Here is a 24,066-nt window from a genome sequence, read left to right on the forward strand (position 1 = left end):
AAGTTGAAGTACTTTCCCGAGCATTCATTCACCCTGGTGTGCACATGATTCCTCTAAACAAACTCTCCCATCCCCGCTGTTTGTTAAGTAAATATTGATCAAGGAGAGACATAGCTCCTGACGGCAGTGGCACAAGCTGGGGACTTAAACTGCAGACAGAGTGGACTTAAATGGATAAACTCAGATGCTTTAGTTACTTCTCACAGAGATTATCAGATGAAAAGGCAAGAACAGATACGTTATGGCTGCTCCTCTCCGCTGTCTTGTTCGTACTGAATTTTTCTGTCAGAGGCAGAGGAGGAAACCCGGAGCTTTGAAATGTGGTTACAGGACATTGTTACTAAGGGTCTCCCCTGCAGTCGTGCACGCGTTTATCCTGTGTGTATGACCGGGGACTAACTGGGCCCGAAGGAAGACAGGGTGCAGGATGCTGCCCAGGGTGCATTGTGGGATTGTGTCCCAAAGCCCTGTCATGGTGGGGAAGCATTAGGTAGGAAAGCAAACACGAATGTGCTTTGGAGAGCATAAAGTACCACCCAGATGTAAGGTGGTGCTTCGAACCTTTAAGGAAGAATCCAATAACTGGGAAGAGTTCCACTGTGATTAATAAATGTGCGCAAAGCAGTATTTTGAAAGATGCCTTGAGGATGTTTGCTTGAGTAATTTTACTGGCTGAGTCAACAAGTTGACAAAGTTGCTCTGCATTTCCTAAGTTTTATTCCAGTCATGTCACGATTGTGACTTGAGTCCCTATCAGGAGCTGCGGGGCCCTGGGTGCTTCCCTGGGAAGGCCAGGTTTTAAATCGTCTCTAGAGATTAGGTTTTGTACCTTAATTAATCACTGAGCACCACGGTCAAAGAACAAGGTGTCGTATTTAGAGTTCCCACCAAATGGCTACGTGGTGTTTAAATTTTACGAGGTTGCTCACACCTATGTTTGGAAGGCCTGGCATTATCTGGGGAGCACTGGTCGAGAAGCCACTTGCCTACGTCTGCTGGGTTATACCTGATGAGGCAAAGGAAGGTTCTATGGCAGCAACCAGGCTTCAGACTAAAGTCTCTTTCACTCTGATGTTCCAAGTGGCGTTCATCTTTCAGGGAACTTACAGGATTGGATCAGCGTGATCGTGCAGTTTTAGGCCTATGAGTGGGCTCACTTCCTAGTAACATGTTTTGCTACTTAAATATGTGAAGAGTAAATGCTTATAGGAAGTGGCTATAGTTCAAGGCTGTCCTTAAAAAAAAAAACCCAAAAAACAATAAAACAAAAACACCCCCCCATGTTTCCTCTAAGCAAAGGAACACATAGCAATAACAGTCTGTATCATTTTTTTTTTTTACAAACCTTCAAAAGAACAATGTTCTGTTGAGCAAAATTCAGTAGCATTCTGTAAACATTAATTTAAGGAAATCAATAGACTCAGTGAGCTAAAGCCATATTGCAAGATAAACTGGCCAGAGTGCCACTTTGTCAAATAGATTCTCGTTTTCTCGGCTAGATAAAGACAGTTTCAAAACGGGGCAAACGTGTTGCAACCAAGGTTTGAAAAGTATGTGGCCTTCAAACAGTCTGCTTGTTCCTACTGCAAAGCTGGACAAACATACTTTAAAAATGATAAGATGGCTTAGAATTGATGTGGCTTTCAGATTTTATGGACAGTAGATTTCTTGGTTGTCTCCCAGGCAAAAAGTAAAACAAAATCCCATGCGTTCTGAACACAAAAAATTGTACTTGGGAGAAAGGGTTAAACTGTCTTGAGAAAGGGAGCTTTGGGGGCAGTGTCAGTTGGTGCTTGACTTTAAAAAAGAAAGGAAGAAAGAAATCTTTATTCATGCTGACCTGATGGGCAACAGGCCTTCTTGCCAAAATCCAAAAGCCAAACTCTCTGGTGGGTTTGGGATCAGAGGTTTCAGCTGGTGGGAGCCGCTCCAGTTCTGTGCTCGCCATGCAATGTCATGTTAATGCGCGAGGGGTGGGGGTGGGGATGGACACCAGGGCCCCCAGGTTTCTCCAGGCCAGCCTGAAAGAGCGGCAGGGATCGTCGGAAAAAGTGGCAAAAGGAAAGCATGTCTCTCCGTCTGTCACTGCGGCAGGGAGGGACACTGAGCCTGTGGCAGGACACTTCCAAGTTAAACCGCCTGCCATCCTCCAGTGCCATACCAGTCCGTACACCTGCCAGTGGAGGGGCAAAAAAGATGGCACGTGGTAGAAATGGCCCACTGGAGGGAATGCAATAAAAAGAAGGAACAGTCACGTGGAAACTGCGAGGAGGGAGGTTAAGGGCCCGCCTTGAGTGGACAAAGGAACTCCACGAAAAAGCATCACGCGTGGGCTTTGGTCTGTAGCGCGGGCAGTGGGGGGCGACTCCAGGCTATCACCCTCACGCGGACCTCTCTGACAGCAGCCTGAAGGAAGCACAGAGGCATGCCCTGAGTCTTTTCTTGGTTTCCTCACCTGACTTGAGTCTTTCTCTTTTCAAAGTGCTCTTTACAATATACAGAATGCACCATAAAATGTCTACACCCTTAAGATGTTGATAACATCTGTACGGATACAAACAGCGTACGATTATCAACGCATGTGCTAGGATGGAGCGTTTTGAGCAGTTGTGACTTCCGGTGATAAAAAAAAAAAAAAGAATGTCTTAACATCTATTCTACCTGTTAACGACTTGTGTGTACTTCTTAAGCGGTGTAAGCATTCCATCGGTAATGCGTAGAGATGTCAAGATAAATACAACCATCTCTCCCCTATCCCAAGGAAAGGAGGTACTATATAATAAGCTCTTATGGTAGAGTTTAGAAGAAACTCTTTGACACTGGCAACAATTGTTCTGAGGGGCCGAAATGTGGTTCACCGAATATGATTAAAATGGCCTGGAAGTCTTGGTGATGTACATGTCAGGTAACACAATGATTGTCACGTCATTTCTGGCGACGGAGTCAATTCTCCTTCCTTCCCAAACTCTGCACACGTTTCAAAGAGTGATTCCACGTTTTAACAAACAAAACAAACAAATGAACAAAACTCGCCAAAAAGAAAATCAGGGGCAAAGTATTAAAAACTAAAGTCTAATACTTTCCCCAGTCTCTGCACCCCCCAGACACTATGAAAAGACTCTTAGACCTTAAAAACAGTTGGAAGCCTTCTGCTGGAATAATGCGTCTGGCAGGCTCTTCAGGTAAGAGCTCGAGCAAGACTATTTCGTCAAAGCATCAGAGGGTTTGGGGACCCCAGGACTAGGAGAGAGTCCATATTCTCCGAAAGAGTGAAACAGCCTGAGCCAGCCGTTGGCAATCTTTCTCTGAAAAGGGCTAGAGAGTAAACACATAAGCTTTGTGGGCCACATTCTGTCTCCGTTGCACGTTCTTCTTCTTGTTTACAACTTTTTGAAAATATAAGAACCATTCTGAGCTTGGAGTCATAAGAGACAGGCCGCGGGCCAGATCTGGCCCATCCGCCACTAGTCTGCCAACCTCTGCTCTTAGCCAAACTTGAGGGCTAACCCTTCTCCTGAATGCGCCTTCATTCTTCACTAATCCTGTGTGCCTCACTGGATCAGCACACTCCTTGTTCTCGCTGGGTAGCTGGGATTGATTCACCCAAATTCAACCTGCAAAGTCACGCCATTCCGCAGATGCGCTGAAGGCTGCCCGTGTCTATGGGATCAGAGCTAAACCACACCCAGAGATGGTCAAGGACCGGGAAGACTTGAGTCTTGCTCTGCCTCGATGGGGAGCTTCTCGTGAGGAACTTTCCTGCCAGTAAATATTCAATCGTACGAGACGGAGGGATCTGTACCTCCTTCACAACACATCAAATGAATCAGCTCGATACTTAGATTAAAAAAAACAAAACAAAACAAAACAAAAAACACAAAAATAAGCAGCGTACCAGTCACCGTGCAGTGTTAACTAACTTCCCTTCAAGGCAGCCCCACGAATTATGTGCCACTGGCGTCTGAGTTCAAGACGGGCTGATAGTGCTTAAAGTTTAACTTTTGCTACAATTACTGGGTGAGGTGGTAAGATAAATAGGGCCAAGCTTGGTGCCATTCTTGGACGGGAGATTATCCAAAAACAACAAGACATAAACTCTCCAATATTGCACAAAAGGAAGCTGGGGCACAGATAATCCACAGTTACTCCTGTTTCGTTCGAGAATGCATTACGTGATTGTTTTCTACGGCAGGTTTATCTTCGTAATTAAGCTTTGCCGAGGCTGACATGGAAACTGGTCTGCGTTGCCCTGTATTCCTGCTGATGGAGCATGTGAGGGAGGAGCCCAAGGAGAAACTGTTAGGAAGCAGAGTTCAGGCAGGACGATGAGAACAGCACCACTCACCGCGAGCACCAGAAAAGGCACTGTGAGATGTGGGTGATCATCAAAAGAGTGCTTCCCAGAACACCGGATCCTGGGAGAGCCTCTCAGTCTGCTAACAATAGAGGATGCGTCCCAAATCATATCCGGGCTGCTCTGAGAAAGGACTGGGATTAAACACCCCAGTCCCATCTTTTGGTTTTGCCCAAAACATCCTTGTTCTGTCAGACAAATTCTATTTTGTGCTTCTAGAGTATCCTGTTGGTCTCTCCTCCACAATTACCCTTTGCAAAACTAAGGATGAGCTGTATTTCAAAGCAACCTGAGGGCTTGTGAATGGCTTTGAAATTCCCTTTTCAAGAAAGGTACATAGTTTGGAGAAGGGGAGAAACAGATTCCGGAATGGCCCCTGGGGGCCCTGGGAGCCCCCTCCACCCATGTCAACGGCTCACTCGGCTTGAGGTGACATTCACGGTGGGGAGTTTTAGGGTGGTGTCGGGGATTGGCCCTTGCCTTGGCCCTGCTGAAAGGCACTTCCAGGAGTCTACATAAAAATGATCTTGTGTACCTTCAGGTCACATTCAATGATACATCTTGGAAAATCGTCTGTATATTAAAGGAAATGCAGTGGCCTTGAAACCAAAGCCTCTCATCTTCTTCTACCTACTTCTGGTTATTTCTCGACCGTTAGAACCACTCAAACCCCCACACTTGTTCTCAGTCAACGTTATTGTCACCTTTTATGAAAAGTCACTTGTACAACCAGATTTCACTTTAAAATGTTATGGTAGCCCTCCCCCCCCCCCAAAAAAAAAGAGAAGTTGGGGACTACGACCAGAGGAAGATAAAAAAAACACTTATCCAAATGACTTGTGTGAAGATTTGCCACCTGTCAACCACACACATGAGCACACACAAAACCCCAGTGGAAAAGACTTTCCTGATGGAGACTGTCACCATGTTGGGCGTCCCTAAAAGAAAAGGTGGTAGTGCCTTTGCAAAAATTACCAGCCGAGCCTAGGAAGGAAGGTAGTTGTCTGAGGGGAGGTGTTGTAGATTAAACAGAGGTTGATGCGTATCACAAATGCCAGCGGTCTGGGTCGATGTCGGGCATACAGGAAGGTGTACGGGAACAGGTACACAGACAATCCCTTAGTTGTCCTGTTCTATACCATCTCCCAGAAAACCCACTTGCACGAGGGCCTCAAGGACGAATGTCCTCATTGCTTGGCTGCCCTAGCCGACACAACGAATAAAGTGAGCAGCAAGTCTCACGACTAGTGCCAACTCAGTCAACAAATGTTTATGAATTTAAAAAATTAGTCCCTATAATCTCAGCGAGGGAGCTGCCACGTCTCCAAGGGCACCGCTGAGATTTAGATCTGCGAAGAGGGCCTTGGGAGAACACTGAAATGGGCACCCTAGAGATGTTCGCTGAGATAATTAAGCCACAGCAGAGCCACACGGGGGGAGGTGGCCCCACATGGACACCATCTGGATTCCTAGGGGCTCCGCAATCACTGCTTAAAGCTTTGCATCATGCCCAGGATTTATTTAGAGAATGCAGAATGTCTTTATTCTAGAATCACAGAACTTCAGAGAGAGAACAAAGCTCCGTGTTTAATCGTATCACTTTACAGGTGAGCAGAGTAGAGCCCAAAATAGACAGGTGTTGCCAGAACTAGACCCTCCGATCCAGGGTTCCCTCCCCCAGACCCCATCACCCCATCGCTGCTCTTCTCATCTAGAACCCATGACTCCAGAATCCTGGAGCTGTGCCAGGCTGGTGTCACCTTTACAGCCACACTTGGGGCAGGAAGAATCACTTTCTCTTTTTAAAACCAGTTTTGCATTGACTCTTTGTCCCAATTCTGATGAGAACTCCCTCTTCCGCTCATTTGTTTGTTTGCCTATTTAGGGTCAGCGGGAAATGGCGCAACCGTTGAGCTACTGATAACGGCAACAAGGTAACTTTTACTTGGCTCTGGGAATTAATAAAAGCAAATGCTTATACGCACTTACTTTGGGCTAATATATTCGTGCGTATTCATTTAATTCTCAAGACCACTCGGTGAGATACTTGCTATCATTTCCCCCATTTTATAGATGAGGAGACTGAGGCACAGAGAGCGGGTAAGACATTTGCCAAGGTTTCAATGCTAGAAAGTGGCAGAGCTGGGTTTTGATCCCAGGAACCGGTTCCAGGATGCAGGCTGTTCGTGAGGCTCTACTCTATTATAATCAGTTCAGGACCACGGACATGGCAAAGACTCCCCAAAGGATTTCCTTTTTCAGATTTCAAGGTGATGCTTTTATTTATATAAAAAAACACCTACTTGTAAGTGAACATTTTGTTTCCTGCCTGAGAATAATTTAGAGACCAGAGCTTTCTTGCTGTAGTTATCATTGTTATAGGCTCAAACCCAAGACTAAGGCCATATCTTCCCGATATCAAACACTCTGATACCTTATCAACAAAAACACTGAAAACATCCAGACAGTAGGGCAGATCTGCCCATTTTTCATCTGGCTGGATATGTCCCGTGGACACATTAAGATCTGCCAGAATTCTTGCCAAGCATCTCATAAATTGGTCTCATGGGATCATTTTAACCAAAAAGTGCTAACTGAGAAGCTACTCAAGAAATCCAACTTCCGAGGATAAACTTTTGGGACAATCAAAGCAAATCGCATTGGGTGTGTGTGAGAGAGTTATCATCACCAAAGCGTGGCGTGGTGGCCCACAGCTGGAATTCTGTCCCCTTGGCCAGTAACTGCACTGTCCCTCACGAAGACACAGTCATGCCAGAAGCGCATTACAGAAGGGCAGCTAAAATGATCAGGGGTGGCCCACGGACTGTATGAGATTAGACTTTTAAAAAGGATTAGAGCCCCTTAATCTGGACAGATGAAGATTAAGAGGGAGGAATGATCAAAGTCTATAAAATCAGAAAGGAAATGGAGAATATGGCTACAGTTCTGTTCACAAATCCCAGGATATTGTAACAAGGGCTATCCCTTTGGAGTTCCAGGAAAATGACTTTCAGAGCCATAAAAAGAAGATACAATTTTCACAGCAGGTAATAAATTTAGAGAATTATCATCTTGAGGAGTGGTATACTCTGAGAATGCAGTTAGGTTTGAAAAAGGCTTAAATAAACCTATGGGTGATAAAACCATAATGAGGTAATAATGGAAGGTTGGGAATGTTCTAGGGACATCCTGAGTCTTTTGAAAACGATCCCATCAATGACAGGTACCAGCCCCTCCTCACAGGCTTCCCGCCTGGGGCTGGGTGGCCTCCTGATGCGACCACCTCTCTTCCCTTCCCTTTGCCAGACAGGTTATTCCTAAAATTCCGAACGGGGCTCCGTGACTGGAAAGATTTCCGACCTGGTACAATATGACAACTCATTCCTTGGAGGGAGTTTTCTTTATTTCTCACCAATGTCTTTGTCCTAGTGTCTGTGATACCCATAAAAATATGAACTTAATCCTGAAAACAAACAAACAAATCTATGTTTTGCTCAAAGATAGAGACATTAAAACATCTTCTGTTGCAGTGGTTGGGGGGATAAAAACTGGTGAAACTCTCCCCTGGGGAAGCTACTCATTGCATGCTAACACAGACCAATGAATTCAAACTTAAGGGGAAATTAAACGTCCTGATTATGTAGCACCTATCACAGCCCAAGGTATTGAACTCTGAAATTTCCCGCAGTTAATAGAAAAACGCGCACACCTGAACAAATGCCATGGTTCTGTGAAACATACAAAATAAAACTTAAGAGAAAAGCTTTAGCTCCTTTCCCAAAGAGCCAAGTGTTAATCACTTTAAATATCTAATAATAGGTCATTGTTGGGGGCTGGGGAGGTTAGGGCCACAGAAGGAGGCAGGGGACTTCGGTAGGGGGTAGAAAGGGGATGAAGATTCCATTCAGAGAAAGGGAACCTTCAGACAACTGTAACATGCACAGCGAAGCATGAAGAACCTTTTCTGTACTCACGTTTTAGACTGCTTTCTGAAAATTGATAAAATGTGGCAAATGAAGGAACCAAGGGGAGGAAAGGGGTGGGGATGGAGGAGAAAGGCATTCGTCCAATAAGCAATATCTAATAACTCCTAACCCCAACCCTATCTACCTACCGTCACAAAGTGGGGGCTGTCCCTGGGCATCTATTCAAATTCCAAGTTTGAAAATGTGAGTGCTCACGTTGGGGAGCCATTCCAAGTCACTGTTCACTTGGGGAACGGAAAAGTAGGAAGGTGGCAAGGGGCGGGGACGGGTTAAGGGGTAGAGTCACCCCGTTTCTCGTTGTAGCCTGCAGAGTGATTTGGGCAAGAAAGCTGGGACATCTGGAGTTCAGAAGTCGAGGAAAATGGGGAAGAACCGGGAAGATGAATACATGATCATCAGCTACACAAAAGAACGGAGCAGAAAGAAGCCTGGATTTGGGCACTCGCGTCTGGCAAGGAGGCCAGCAGCAGGGCTAATGAAGCATTTGTGGTGTGGGACGCTTGCCAGCACGACAAAGAAGATGTGCTGGGGCTCTGCACATGTGCCGGGGCCCCCAGAGCAAAATAAGGACATAATCACCATCAGTGTCACAGACCAGACTGTACACAAGGTGACGGGGGGGGGGGGGGGGGCCTGTAATACACACACAGGGAGGACGCGCCATGGCCCACGGTGGCTGCTGCCCCGAGGCCGGGGACGCAAGCAGTTACCCACCTCTCCATCTCTAGCTGTCTCTCAAATCCTGAGGTCGGGCTCGGCCCCACCATCGGTGGGTGTTTCCCATGCAACCCAAGTTACTCCTGACGGGGCAGCAGACAGCTGAAAAGCTGAAGAGAGTGTTAGACTGGTGGAAAAGGGCTGAATAAAGGGAAGCAGAAGGGGGGGGGGGGAACGGAAGGAGAGAGTTCTGAGGCCAACTCCCTCTGTCTTGTGCCAAGTTCTGTGCTCTCACTTTCGAGAACCTGACCCTGGCCATACCACCTGAGGTACGGTATTATCACGGACGGCCATGTTTTTATGCTGTCAAGAAAAGGCAAGAGAAACGCGGGGGAGCCTGAGGTGGGGGACACAAACCCGCAGCGGAGGGTCCCCCTCGGCGTGAGCACGAGAGCACCTCGCAGGCAGGAGGAAGCGGCCCCCGCCCATTTGAAATGAGGTCTCTTCAGAGGGCCCGGCACCTGCCTGTGGCTCCCGCTCGCTAAGGTGGGTGTGTTAGTACAGCTGTCTAGCTTTTAAGTGACTTTTGTCAGTTTGAAAGTGAAAGTCTGTTTGAGGAGCTGCTTGAACAATAGCCCAGAGCCCGGAAGAAGAGCTCGCAGCACAAAGGACTTAGACGACACTCGTGTCCCTTTTCACTGCCTCTGATGAAAGATTCATAAGAATAACTTTAATTTTTTATGACCCCCTTTTTGGTATGACTATATTAGTTGTGTCAACTTCCATACACAGGTTCTCTTTAAATACCCAAAGGTCCGTGCTGAAAGTTGTTCAAGGAGCCACGGGGGCAGATATCCTTACGGGTCCCTTCCTCCAGGACAAACCGCTCTGCGAGACACAGAGATTTCCTTTCGAGATGGTTCCCTTCAGCCTCAACATCACTGTGAACACTACCGTGAGGTGATCTGAAAGCTTTCTAATGTGCCAATTCAACCTCTCTTTGGAAGAACAATTATATTTGTTTTTCTTGGCTTCACCCTATTTAGCAGGAACAGAGGTATAATAATCATTAATGGCCCTCCTTTGCCTTTACTTCTCAGATGGCTGTTTCCATGTTGCATCTTTATTTTGTGTCTCAGCCAAAAGCAGGCATTGGCGGGGGTGGGGGCGCGGGGGCACACAGACTGTGCTTGTTTTATGGCACGTTACCAAAGAGCACCCAAGACTGGCTTAAGGCAGTCACTGAAGGTGATACAATAGTTTTGAACCAGAATTATCTACTTTCAAGAACCAAAGTCCTACGCTTCCCCGAAAAGAATGTTTGCAAAAATACCTGATGCTGGCAAATTTACACGGAGAGACTTAAGAGGGATGAGCGAACGAGCACTACATTTTCTGCCCTACGGCTGCAAAGAGAACCAAACAATTACAGTGAAATAAAATCCGGGCAGTGGGAGGAAGATGAGGAAATTTGATTTAAAACACTCTCTGCCGTGTGAAAAGGGATCACCAACTTTCGAACGCGCTTTGGGCTGCTCAATGAGTCTGTTTAATCTCGACGAAATAAACAGGCTCATTTCCAAAAGGCTGTTAGAACTTCTTCAGACGTTTCATTCAGGATGGGCCCAACACAATGCCAACATCCCACCGAAAGATCCGACCACGACCGGCCGCTTGCTCTCTGCAGAGAACTTGCTTCTTTTCTCCTATTGATAACCCTTTGTGGGACGAAGAAAAAGAGCAGAGGCAAGGAGGAGTGAATGTCAGACAATAGCCATCCCTCCACACACTGTCTCTGAACTTCCCTCATCTCTGAAGGACAATTAATTATGAAGGCCTTAGGGGTAGGTCGAAGCAAGGGAAAACGCACTGCCATCTCCGTAACGCGCCTGCCACCTCTGTGTTTGCTAAATGGCTTCTCCTGTTGGGGTACAGCCACCAAGAGAGCCAATAGATCATGGGGGGGGGTGGCGGGGAGGGAGGAAAGCAAAAGATTTTTTTTTTGTGTGTGCGTCTGCCCTTGTATAATTCTATTCTCACTGTGAACTCATCCATACACAAAACACAAGGACAATTTTTTTTTTTTTTTAAAGAGAGAAAAGCCACAGGGTATGTTGCAGCAGAAACGGCCTCTCAGTGGTGTGTTAAAAAGGATGGTCTTTTCACCAAATCATTTCACAGAGGCAAAACAGACAAACACAAAGGGTTGAGGCTTTTTCTCCGACATTAAATGGAGTAACTGGTAAGGTCAGACATATGATACCTAAAGACATGAATCTGTGAACTCTTGAAGTCAAAAGGCCTCTCTGTGCTGAGGAACAATCTTTCAAAGGAAATAGATCATAGAACTCCACTGAATCCGCTTTAAACTTTATGAAGCAGGAGGAGAAAAAGTTCTAAGTAGGGAAGCTTGACAGAAGAGCCTTGAACTATTTTCTGAAGGAAAGATGAGACCCTCCCTAGGCTGCCACAAAACATTTTTTTTTTCTAAAGGCTCCTCTGAACTTTGATATGTGCCAAGACACTGCCATTGAAAGCTGTATAATTATGTGCTATCGCCACTGTAGAAAATGCTTTGTTCACCCCAACAAAGGACAATAAGCAAAGTAAAGCGACGTTACACTGTATCTTTTTCTTTAAGAATGTTGAGAAAGGTCATGGAATGCTATAACTAATAAAGCTGTTGAGTAAGGAGGTTTTAAAGCTGATCTTACTGGGCTTGAATGTAACCCAATGACAAAAAAGACACAGGGAGCTAAAAATGCAATGACATTACCAAACAGATGATAAATCAATGGGCCCGCTTCATTATACTGATCAACACCTTGAATCCCGAAAGGACACACGGTGCAAAACTGAAGCTCTGGTCCGCACACAATTCCGCCTCTGCCCTACCCCCCAACCCTTCAAGCCCACCTTGAAGCCGGGCGTCTTTACCACTCTCTCCTTCACCCTTCAGGCCATCACTTCGCACAGGAATATGCTCCCAGACAGCCGTGTGTGTACGTATATTTAGAGAACATTCATTTAGTCTCTTAACAGATCAATTTGGCTTGTCAGTGGCGGGACTGGCAGGGGAAGAAGTGCTAAGAGTCTCTTTCCCTCCTCGCCACCCACCAAGGGCGTGTGTCATGTGATCATTCAAAAGGCTCGGCGGCTCTGGGGCCAAAAGACTGCAACGGCAGTAAAAGGTTTTCACTCATGTGCCAGTTTTCCAAGCGATCACTCATATTTAAGTATCTATTTGGAGCGGAGGGAAGCGCTTCCTAAATCCACCTGTCCTCATTTTTCTTTAAAGAGATGACGACGTGAACGAGAGATTTCCAAACACATTAAATCTTCCTCAGTGTGCGCGGTGCGGGCAGTGGGAGGGTTGGGCACCGGGCAGGCAGGGTGGGGACGGTGTATTCAGCACGTGTATTTCCGAGTGTGTGTGCCTGGGGGTAGGGGTGGAGGCGAGGGGTGCGGCTTCTTAATTTTCTCTTTCAAAGCGGAAGGCGAGGCAACCCACAAGTTGGGTCTGCGGAAGCACCCTTCTTGCCTGTCATGGGACACCCAGAAAGAAATCGAAGCACAGGGTCTATGATGGAGCATCGACATAGACATCAGTGTCTTGGGATGGGACATCAGTGTCTTGGGATACGGTACGTACAAGCCCGCTAATCAGCGAATCAGGCTCCCCGTTCTGTTTATTTCTAGGCCTTCCATCCCCAAACCTGGGTCTTCAGTGAAGGCAATGGAGGCCAGTCAGTGTCGCAGGCACTTGCACCCTGCCCACAGACCAGTGGCTACCACCAGGAGGCCCGTGAAGGATGCTGGCTGCCCGCTGAGATGGAAGAGCTACCCTTCTGGTACTGGAGAAGGACAGACAGCGCTCAGTGCAGCCTTGGAGACTGACAGCCATCACTACCTTCCTTCCTGCCACGGTGGGGAGGGCAACAAAAGAGTGATAAAATCCAACTCGTATGCCCCTCAAGTCAGAAGTATCAGCACGATTTAAAAACTGGGAAGGAATCCCAACCCTCCTATCCCTCCCCATAAAAAAAAAAAAAATGTTGGAACCTCTTCAAAGCAAAGTGTGAATGGAGCATGGAAATACATCCCATAACACCTGGAAAGACAAATTTATTGTTGCCAATCTCATTAAACGTGAGAAGTAGGAGTGAAACAAGCAGCCTGTAATTAAACCCCCCTCTCCTGCACACCTTCGCAAACTCACCTTCAGCAGCGAGGTGCCCCGCCCCGTGTGAGGTGGCCAACTTTCTTTCCTTCCTTCGGTGCAAGCCGACCGACCGCTGCGTTGGTGCCCCTCCCCCTGCAGTGCCTTCTCCCGCTTCCCCCGGGTCTTCTCAAGCTCTCACCACACTGAGCCTGAGCGCTGTGCCAAGAATCTTGGCCATTGTGTAAACTGATACAAAAGGCAGAGCAAGCTCTCCTGTCACTTAGAAGGCCCTGACTCATAAAGGCCAGGAAACGCAGGGTCTAGAGGAGGAGAGAGATTCAAGCCACTCCTCCCTCCTTGCGAGTGATAAACCTTCCCCATCTGCTTCATTTTCCTGTAGGCCAGGGGTCAGCAACCACTCTGGCCTTGAGAGCCAGGAGCAGCAGGGGCGGGAGGGGGAGGGTGCCTAGCAGTCACAGGGGTGGCACCAGCCAGCTTATGACACAGCCGGAGCAGAGAGCTGAAAAAAGACAAGCAGCAGAAGAGAAAGAAGAAAGGAGAAAGTCCCAGCGAAGGAGGGAAGGCATCAGCCTCCTTCTCCCTCACCCTGCTCTCTCCCTGCCTCTACCGGTTCCCACTAGTTTAGAATTACTTTATAAACAGTATAGAGCGTTAGGCACACTAAACTTTTTCTCCTATTAATATCTCTATCATTATTCCCGCTCACGTTAAATCAGTTAATATTGGTAAGACATTTGGAAGGATGCTCAGGACGTCATCAATAAACATTAGCTATTTTGTTATTGTTAACAAACCTCTGATTGAGAGATCTAAAAATGCAATCAATAAGCTGTTTTAGTACTTGACCGGCTAATACTCGGTTGGGTTAAAATATTCCTTTAAATGTAGACAAAACTTCAAAGTCCCTCTATCATGCTTCATCTCCGTTTAAAAATTAGAAAATGGGGGTGCCTGGGTAGCTCGGTGATTGAGCATCTGACTCTTGATTTCAGCTCAGGTCATGGTCTTGCGGTTCCTGAGTTCGAGCCCCACATCAGGATGGAGCCTGCTTGGGATTCTCTCTCTTTCTCCCTCTCTCTGCCCCTCCCCGCTCATGCTCCCTCCCTCTCTCTCTCTCTCTCAAAAAAAAAGAAAGAAAGAAAGAAAGAAAGAAAGAAAGAAAGAAAGAAAGAAAGAAAGAAAATTAGAAAAGAAACAAGGCATCCAGTTCTCTACTTGGCCATCTTCTTCTTGCTCCTCTTAGAGTACAAATTCACTCTGGTTGATCTTAAGAGGAGAAACTTAAATACAAAAGTCAAGCAGTGCACACAGTATGGGTTGAGATATTCAGCATGGGGTGCTGGGTCTGCTTGTGGCTCGTGGCCACGGCCCACAGTGGTAAAGCTGCACTGATAAGACCAGTGGCTTTTTAAGCATCTCGCTTAAGCCCTGACCTCCGTGCACAGAAAAGAAGGGGTTGTCTTATCTGAAGCTCTAGTTAGTAAGCGCACCAAGCTGGGAAGCTAAATTAAAAGCTATTTAGTGATCATATGTGGTGGTGGGTAGGCCTATGGGCATACGTGTGAGGGGAGGGGGCAGGGCAGAATCCATGCTCCTGCGTTTCTTCTTACCACATTTCCGGAAAGATCCTAGTTTTTACTGAAGAAGGAAAAGACCCAGAATAGACCAAGAACTTGTCTGGAGTCACATGAGAAGTGACAGAACTGCTCCCCGGGCCCCATACTCCTTGCACTGAAGCAGTCTTAAAATAGACACTGCAGATAAAGGAGAGGTGGCCGGGCTGGAAGTGGATCTGATTCACAAAGAGAGAAATATCAGATGTTAATCATATTAAAGGAGGATTTAGATGATGCTAAATGGGGCAGCTCGTTGGGTACCTCCTGATGCCAGCCGCCCCTGTTTGTGTCATTCTGTGCCTTGTGCTGTGAGCACAAGGGATTAAATTCCAACCAGGTAAGGTTCAAAAAACCCTAAAAATCCTAATGTGCCCTGTAAGGATTTGTCCTCTCGAGGATATTACACAGCAAAAATGCAGCACTCAGCGCACGAACCTTGGGCAATTCTTTTATGAAGCCTGACGCACACTGCCAAACAAATATTTGCCGTAATCAGCCGTAAAGAGTTCACTAGTGCATAGCCGAATTCTCCTTGGGTCAAGTTTAGAGCAACAGACTTACCAGAAAGGGGCAGAAAAAGAAACGGAACTCTGAATAAGGTTTCTTTAAACTATTTAGCCACAGTCCTCTTCAGCTTTAAAAGAAATTCTGCTAGGGTGTCCCATCAGGTTAGTCAACCAGAGCTCTCTTTCAACACACTTTAAATACAGAGACTTTAAAATGGTGAAGCAAAACAAGGAGGATCCCCACTTTTCATGTGTTCAGCCCGAGAAAAACCTTGCTCATAACACATTTGGCAAGAAGAACATTGTAGTCTAGGACGACAAAGGTAAATTGGTGGCTTCCAGTATAATGGTTCAAACTTCCAAGGGAAAACTGTGACCTCCCCACGGCTAAGCTTCCACCTTCGGTGCCTGGTAAGCCACCATCAATGATCTGCGCTGCTAAAACCTGTGTGGGAAGGGCCCCCCAAGGGAATGGGCAGACAGGGGGGCAGGAAGGGGCAGATCCTTTCGTTGGCAAGTCTAGACCAAGATGCCCTTCTCTTCCCCTGAAGCTGCAAACTTCTGGGTGTTTCTGGGTGCCTATCTATGTGAGGAGAGCAAGACTATTAACATAAGGTTCCGGCAGGAGCAGATGTGGGAGAAAAAAAGATTCTTGTCCTCAAGATAACAACAAGAAAGGGACCGACTTTATCAGGCCACAGCCTGTCTACACTCACCATCGGGGGTTCAGCCTGCAGAACCCTTGCCACATTCCCACCTCTAACTATTGTTGCCTGAGCCAGCAGGGCTCAGCAAAATGCCTTTGTGAGGACTGGGAGATTCGCTAGTGTTGTCTCATGGAGAGTCATCATGTTGCAATGAAAAATGTTTGCTGAGGCACCACATTAGCCAGTAAAGAAACGCCTTACTCATAGCCACACATCTTTCACTGTTGCATAGCTATTGCTTTCTGGGACTCGTCTATACTGCTTTGCGTGTATCTAGAATATGCATGTCGTAGATGTGCGTGCGTGCGTGCGTGTGCGTGCGTGTGTGTAAGAGGGCATGAGCGACGGGCAGCTTGGTTGCGAAGCTACGCACACGCGAAATAAACACACTAGGTTCTCTCCCGAAAAGAACAAAAACGAAACAAAAACAAAAACGAAAGATGTTGATGGCTCTCATAATACGGACTTAGTAAATTCTCGTTCCATTTCTTCCATAAAGGCAATACATGCTGATTAAAGTAGAAACCACAGAATCACTCCCCCATCAACCTTTCCAGATTTTTTTTAGAAAACAACTTTTGCAGCTATCCTAGCACGCAGCGTATGTCAGCCCAAGCGACATGCCAAAACCTAAATAGCAAAAAACGCCTATCAGAGTGGGGACCTCTTCTCTGGAAAGGGAATCACTGTGTGGGTGGGTTCCTTGCTGCAGTTTTCTTTGAATTCTCCAGTTCCCTCTTTCTGTGGTCAATGGGTCTTCATGCAAGCAGCCGAGCTGGGGAATGGGAAAGGAAGCAGAGGTGGGTCAGCTCCCCAGGACCCGGATGGGAACCACACAGGGGGCTCCTCACTGCTGCTTTACCTCTTACCCCAGTTGGTCATGCTCTTAGGAGATAACGAGGCTGACGCCGATTTGGGGACACTGCTAAAGAAAATACATTTCTTAAAGAAAGAAAAGGGAAATGACCAAACAATAAAGATGAGTTCCTACCTCAAAGTCATTTGCTTTATTGTAGTGCATGTTCAGAGCCCTGTACAGCTCACAGTCTCTGGTTATAGACAGCTCTTCAGTACTGGTGACTCCATCGTTGATGGCTTGACGCGCGTACTTCTCCATCTGAATGTAGTAAAACTCACGGAAATTGCTAAACCACTTGATGAGCTGAGAGGTAATGCATCTGTTGAACTGTCAAATTTAAATGTTGAAAAGGGTAAGAACATCACCATTTTCTTCATTTATTCTTTAAGCAGTCTGAAGTATTTTTAAAGATCTCCTCTCCTTCCTGCTTGGATGGGTGTGTTTTTGATTTCACCAAAATGGTGGCAAGAGGGGTGAAAGCAGTAATACATTCATAAGATATCATAAAACCCGTCAACAATGGAAACCACTCCCCAATCCTCCACATTTCAAAAGGAAAACTCGCATTCTAAACCTGATTTTCTGTAAGTTGAAGATCTTATTTTAAACATTGTTCTTCAGCTTTCAGTGGAACAAACTGTATGTGTGTACTTCTTATGGAAATTCATTCAAACCACAAAACCCTGGGAAGAGTTGTTACTTTCAAGTACAGCCTCCCCTGCTTTTCAAAAGTTCATGTTCCGCCATTTTGCTTTTACGAAAAGGCCTACATTAGTGCCTGGTTTCATTAACAGAAAGAAATCCAAAGAGGATTTTTGCTTCTCAGAAAGAAAGCGAGAAGGGAAAATAGCATTCAGCATTGGTTTTGCAGCGAGCCATTAGGGAGGCAGCACGCACCCCCAGCAGCAAGAGTGGCTCCACCAAAGCTCCTTCCCCAGGAATGAGGCTCAGCATCTCAGCATCAAGCCGCCATAGCTTTGAACTGTGTCTGTGAGCATCTGTGCTTTATTTGATTTATTTTGTACATCTGTTATCGAGATGTGTCCTAGGGTATCAGAAAAGTCTAAGAGAGGTTATTTTTTGGGTCTGGGAATGCTCAACATTTCCCCCATATAAATTAATGGTAATTGCTTCTTTGCTTTATGCCATTTCGGCTTATGAAAAGTTTCTATAGGAACGCTCTACTTTTGGATAGCGGGGGAAACCTGTACCAGAGATGGTGAGCCACGTGACTTCACCGCCAGCATGATTTCTTTTTTTAATGAGAATTTGTGTCATCACATGACAGCCCCGTACAATGCTGGAAAACAGCTTTCGTGCAAAAGGGGAGGAAGCTGGCATTTGCTTATTTTTTGGCAAATGGGTGATCCCCATGGCCATCCAGCTCTGATTCCACTTTATGTTCGCACACGGCACTCACGTCCGGTCCTGTCTGGTCAGACCGCCATGCCTGCTTGCACACTTCCCATGGCCAGCATCGGATAAGACCCACGCCCCTTTCCATTGGCGTCTATGCCGTTTGGAAGGTGTGGCTAAGACGCAGATGGCATAGGCAGAAACTATATTGCATTTTTTTTTAAATGCCAAGTTACCATAACATGATTAGGCTTTAAAACTTTGTTTACCAAGGTTCCCTGATGACCTTTTAAATGAAGATGTCTTCCTGGATTCACTGCAAATGATACCATTCTTATTGACAAACCTCTGTTCACGTAAAGGACAGATGCGTCTCAACTTGCCAAGTCAAAACCAATAAATCCATAGCTTTATATCAGGCGGGCTGACAGACAACCCCCTGCCTTTTGTCATTACAGGCATTCCCTTCCCGGGGCCCCCAGAAAAAGATGTACATTCATCAAAAATCAACAAAGACCACTTATCAAACACTGGCCATGAGAACATCCAGACTCCAACAGGATGACAGCGAAAGTGTGTATTGGGGCTGTAATTACTACACAGAAAGTTGTTCCTATACTAGCAAAGATAATAAATGAATGAAAATTTATGGCAGAGAATGGACGTAACAAGGAAACAGAAGCAGGGAGACTGGTGTTTCTCCCAAAAGGCCAACTTGCATCATAATTGCCATGGAGTTGCAAGGGCCCTTACAGATAATTGACCAGAAAATGATTAAGTCATCAGCAAATCGCTTCTGCTTGCAAGAGTTCAAACATGTACTTAACCTATCCAAGAATTATATTTTCACTCTGTGTGTCTGCTCTGTCTCTATTCAGCCTTGCGGGGAACCCGATTAAAAAGACAACTGAAGGACCCCCCTTATCTGATCTTCTGGTTGCCGATTTCAATAGAACTTAAACCCATTACGATTTGCTGAACTTGGAGTTCTTTCCATTTTATCTCAGCAGTAAAATACACTGTCCAAATTTCCAGACACTGAGATAAGGACTACAGGCCCCCGTGACGGCTTACTGTTCCTTTTTAATTCTTTTAGAATAAGAAACAAAACATTACAAAATGATAGCAGGCTGTGCACTGGGGAATGAAAATTGCTTTGACATGGAGATTAGGCTTCTGCATTGTTACAAGACATTGTCTCCTATGGACAAGAGTACTGTAGAGGAAAAAAATAGAAGGGTGTTTTTTTTCTAGAATGGTCATGAATGACCTAATGGGGGAGGACAAAAAAGTAAGTGCACTTGCCATTATTTAGGAATGGGACATAAAGGGAGATTTAAAGCTTATTGTTAGAGAATGGAAATACCAGAGAGAAAGAATGGGCAAAAACAACAGACTCCCCCGACATAAGACAAGTGAAATGACCATCACAACAGCTTGAAGAACAGGGCTTCCCTCCACTAGAAGTGAACTGAAATTCGCTCTGTTTTAGTCGCTGGCGAAAAGCGAAGGCAGGCCCCCTCTTTTCCAGATACTCACGTTGGGGGAGAAAAAGTGTTAAACTTTAAAGAGTTAATTTCCCCCCCCCCACCCCGTTCCGTAGTGGCTTACAAGAAAAGGATCAATTGTTCTATAAAGGAGACCTCTGTCGTGTGTTAATGTGTTACTGCAAAAACTAATCGCTACAATAAAGAGGCTGTGTTTCCACAGTGTGTGAGTCTCTGTGACTTTGATTAATGCTTCCCACGGGACATCTCAGCCTCAATATGGGCTGAAGAAACTTCCTAAATATTCAATGAGCATGGTCAAAAGATGTATAAAACAAATCAATCTGACACCTTAATCTGGCTAGGCAGCAGTTGACTCAAGGGGTGGAGGGAATGAGATACATCATTTAACACTGCCGGCGTGAAAAGCTGTGAGCGTCTGTTCTTCAAAGCTAAAATGGCACCGGATCTGTTGTCCTTAGTGGTCTAAGAGTTATTAGTTGATACATTAAAATCAGCACTCGGGAGCGCACAGGAAGATGGTGGGGCCCATTGCCCTCTGGCACGTCTCTCCCATTTGCCCCTTTGCTCTTCCCAAAGGCTGGGCTTTTCGTCCGGCTAAATGTCATGGTGAGGGAACGAAGTTGGAGTCCGTGAGAACGTGGAACTCTGTTTCGATTCTGACTCGAGGAATGAGACCAAGTCAGCCTTGGCTTCATCCTTCCTCTGTATCAGCCCTGTAGGACTCTCACCATGCCAGTGTCTGAACTGTAGGAGGTTTTCCTCCACCTCTCTCTTTGCAAAGCAATTTAAGAGCATTCACCTAGCCTGCCCAAATGGAAGTCGCTAGTGGAGAGTGAAGCACTGTATCCGTTCCTAAGGCAAAATGCAAGGGAGGGTGGATCACTCTGGCTGGGCTCACCTTCTGGAGCTGATCAGAGGATTCACCTGGTCTAGCACGATCTTCCAACTGTGTCTTTGATGACACCTAGGCTGAGCTTCACTCATGACACAAAATATTTTCTACTGGTGTTGTTTCTTCTGTGTTTTTGTGTTTTTGTTTTTTCACTTGCGGAAGTAACTCCTGGTCCCCATTTGAAATGCAATGACTTTTATGGTTTGGAAAGGTACATTTTGCTAGGATTAGGACTTTTCATCTAAGTAGATGAATGCAGCCACAATCAAGTGTAGGCTTGTGTGATTGTGACAAGTACTGCTTGGTCCACAGACACATGAGCGTGTCTTTCTCAAGATGGGTGATGCCGAGTGTCACTTCCGATAACTCCTAAGGTGCTTCCTCTAATTTCTAGGGGGTGTCTTAATTCTGTAGTGGTTTTCTTGCATCTAAACTTTGTCATATATAGAGGAAACATCTGGTTATTTCAGTCTTGCAAATAAGAATCCACCTTTATGTGTCTATATCTAGAAATAGGTATGTGTGTATATATAGATACACATACACCTAACATAACATAATAATATAATATGACATCAAATCAAATTCTGGATTTTCCTTAATATTAAAAAATCCAAGAATGCTCTGCCATTGTTTTCTACAAAGTTTCTGGAACACCATGCCTAGAGGATCCTTCACTTTCTATGCATGCCTTTCCAATATCATCAGCATAAGCCCGGGGAATACAAATTCATTTATTACTAGCCAAAGAAAAAACACAATTAGCAAAGTTAAAAATGTATAATTCATTCCAAAAATAAAAGAGAAGTGACCTTTGGCGATTTTCTGCTATGCATTATATGCCCTACTGTTTCCCCTCCATTAGAGTGGATAATTGGGAATTAACTAGACTCAAGTATACTTTAACAGCCTTCTCTCCCAGTATGGATGGAGTATGGATAGAATCTATAATGTGAATATTAGTGCTTTTTTAAATAAAATATTCACCCCAGTATTTAATTGTTGTTTACATAGTGCTTATTTGCAAAGCTGAATTACTAGTTGTATTCTAAAGGAATGGGAATAATTTCATGTCAGTTTACACTGCAGAGTATTTATAAGGATTACAGATTAACTACTACAGATTAATAATCTCCCCCATCCTTGCCCTTCTCCCCCCCCCCATACACACATGCTTGCGTGTGAGGAAGTTTCTAATATTTACATCTACTATTGGATAGTGTTTCTGGCTCAGAATGGCTGCGCTCCACCCTCCAGGTGGCTGCAATTCAATGGTAGGCAAGGGATCCCTATGTGTACAGTTTGTAAAGCTCTCTGGCCTCCTTGTAATACAAAGCGCTATCTAAATAGCGTAAGGTATTGCCATTATTATATCTCAACACTGCAGATCATTGCACCAAGAGGAGTGGAGGAGGTAACATGGGCACCTACACGCACACACACACATACACACACACACACACGTGTGCAGTCACACTTTCTCCCTCTCCTCCATGTCCCCCTGTCCTCGAACTAGTGTTGAGAGGACCCCGTGACAGAAGTCTGCCGGGTTCCACTAGGCTCCGGAAGCTGTCTGGTCTTCAACCAGTTGACAAATTCCCTCCATGGTCTCTGTTTCAGATGGTCCCTCACAAAGTCCAGACCCTTTCCCTGGCCTGCTGTGTCGCTCAGCCTTTTCTGCGCTTTAATGATCCTCAACCAGCCATTCAAGTGACTGCCTTTCTGTGCCTTCCCATCCAGCCCAGTCTGCTGGCCCCGAGTGGGGAGAAAACATGCCTTCCACTTAAGGAGCTCAGCCAGGGGAGGAGAAAGATAAAAGGCTGAAGTTGATACACAATTCAAAAGCTAACAGGAGGGAAAACAGAACTTTTCTTAGGAGGCCAAATAAAACATCAGCGAAGGAAACTAAAATGAGTTGGCCTGCAAAGGGGGCCAACGCAGCAAACTGGGCATCGGGCACAGAACACACTACGCGGAGGGAGCGGAGGAACAACAAGCGTGTTCTGGCAGCTCCTGAGTTCTCAGCGGCAGAAAGAAGAACTTGTACATATGGGGGGTGGGCAGCAGAGGGCGGGGAAAGCGCCCAACCCCAATAAACTAATCTCAGCTAATGTAATGTTTATCAAGTCCCTCAGATAATGATACGATGCGTGTCATTATCATCATCAAAACCCAATCTATGTTTTAAAAAGTTGCAGATGATTAACACAACATCAAGTTGTTGCAAACAATTACTTAAAACCCACACACAGACACAGACGCGCGCGCGCACACACGCACACAGAACCGGGAGGTCCCCATATTCTGTAGAATGAGGGAGGCTGCAGCTGTAGGCCGACAGCTTTCATATCCTCATTTGAATAATGTGTCCTGAATCTGTCACTTTATTCATTCTCCTTATGCTCAGTGTACTCCACATCAACAACAAATTAAGTTGTAAATAAGAGACAATCATCACTTTTGTTTTTAAGCAGCTACTGCATAGAGAATTTCAATGTACGCTCCTTCCGACAGGGGGGAAAAGACGTGCTAGAGTTTGCTTTCATAAGCACAAATATGGGGAAACCAACAGAAACGAAAACAGAAACAGTTTACTGTTGCTCAGGGGAGGAGAAAAAAAAAAAAAACATTCTCTAAAGCACACCCATCCAGGACTAGCTGCGATTTCTTCCAAGGAGTTACTAAGACATATAAAGACAAGAGGCAAAGTTTCACGCATCACACTGGAGACCCATGTGACTTCATACCAGTCTTTTGGTCGTAAGGGCGTCTTTGCCCAGTTCAGCTTTAGACAAAATTGCAAGGGCATTAAATCAATTATAACACAGGTGTATTCATGAATTGTTTTCACACTCATCTCCATTAACTTCCAAGAGTTCAAGTCACTACCACATGCACAGAAATGGAAAAATTACTAATGAAAAACGTCCTTACCTTTACATCGGAGAAGTACGTCTTCAGCATATTTGAGCTGGGATAACGGGTATAAAAGAACATGAGCTTTGCTTTTTTCAAGTGATTGGGTGACAATCCTTCCTGCATGTAGGATGCATTTGGTTAAGGAAAACATTTCTTTAGACACAAGCACCTACCACCCCCATCCCCCCCCCCCAAAAAAAAAAAAAAAAAAGAATCTGGAGGCCCATCACAGAGCTGTGGGAATTCTGAAAGGTACGAGGCACTGGCCACGAAATCCCTCACTGCTTCGCTGCACTTGCTCAAAATGACCATTGTGTGTTAGCAAATGTCAAAGGTAATGGTGAGGATGCACAGCGTAGTTGCAGAATCTCGGCTACTCCGTGGTGAGGATGCAGAACATTGCCCCGTTGGAGGTCCTTACACTACGTATATGTTCACTTGTTGCTAAGGAGACAAATGTACCCAACGTGTATCCCGCAACTCTTATCGTGACAAGTTTTCTCCTTCTTCGCAATCGCAG

General features: G+C 45.6%; 1 protein-coding gene across 6 annotated transcripts in view; it reads right to left on the bottom strand.

The window, feature by feature from the left end:
* The window catches only part of PROX1 (prospero homeobox 1), a 52,241-nt gene that overhangs the window by 11,607 nt on the left and 16,568 nt on the right, over positions 1–24,066 (bottom strand). For all 6 annotated transcript variants that reach the window (XM_058701672.1, XM_058701666.1, XM_058701667.1 and 3 more), the window contains 2 exons: positions 23,562–23,667; positions 17,001–17,195 (listed from right to left, as the gene is read on the bottom strand). In XM_058701672.1, coding sequence (XP_058557655.1) covers positions 17,001–17,195; positions 23,562–23,667 — 301 coding nt within the window. The remainder of the gene's footprint in view (positions 1–17,000; positions 17,196–23,561; positions 23,668–24,066) is intronic.

Source organism: Neofelis nebulosa, chromosome 15, assembly GCF_028018385.1.
Source record: "Neofelis nebulosa isolate mNeoNeb1 chromosome 15, mNeoNeb1.pri, whole genome shotgun sequence".
Lineage (NCBI taxonomy): Eukaryota > Metazoa > Chordata > Mammalia > Carnivora > Felidae > Neofelis > Neofelis nebulosa.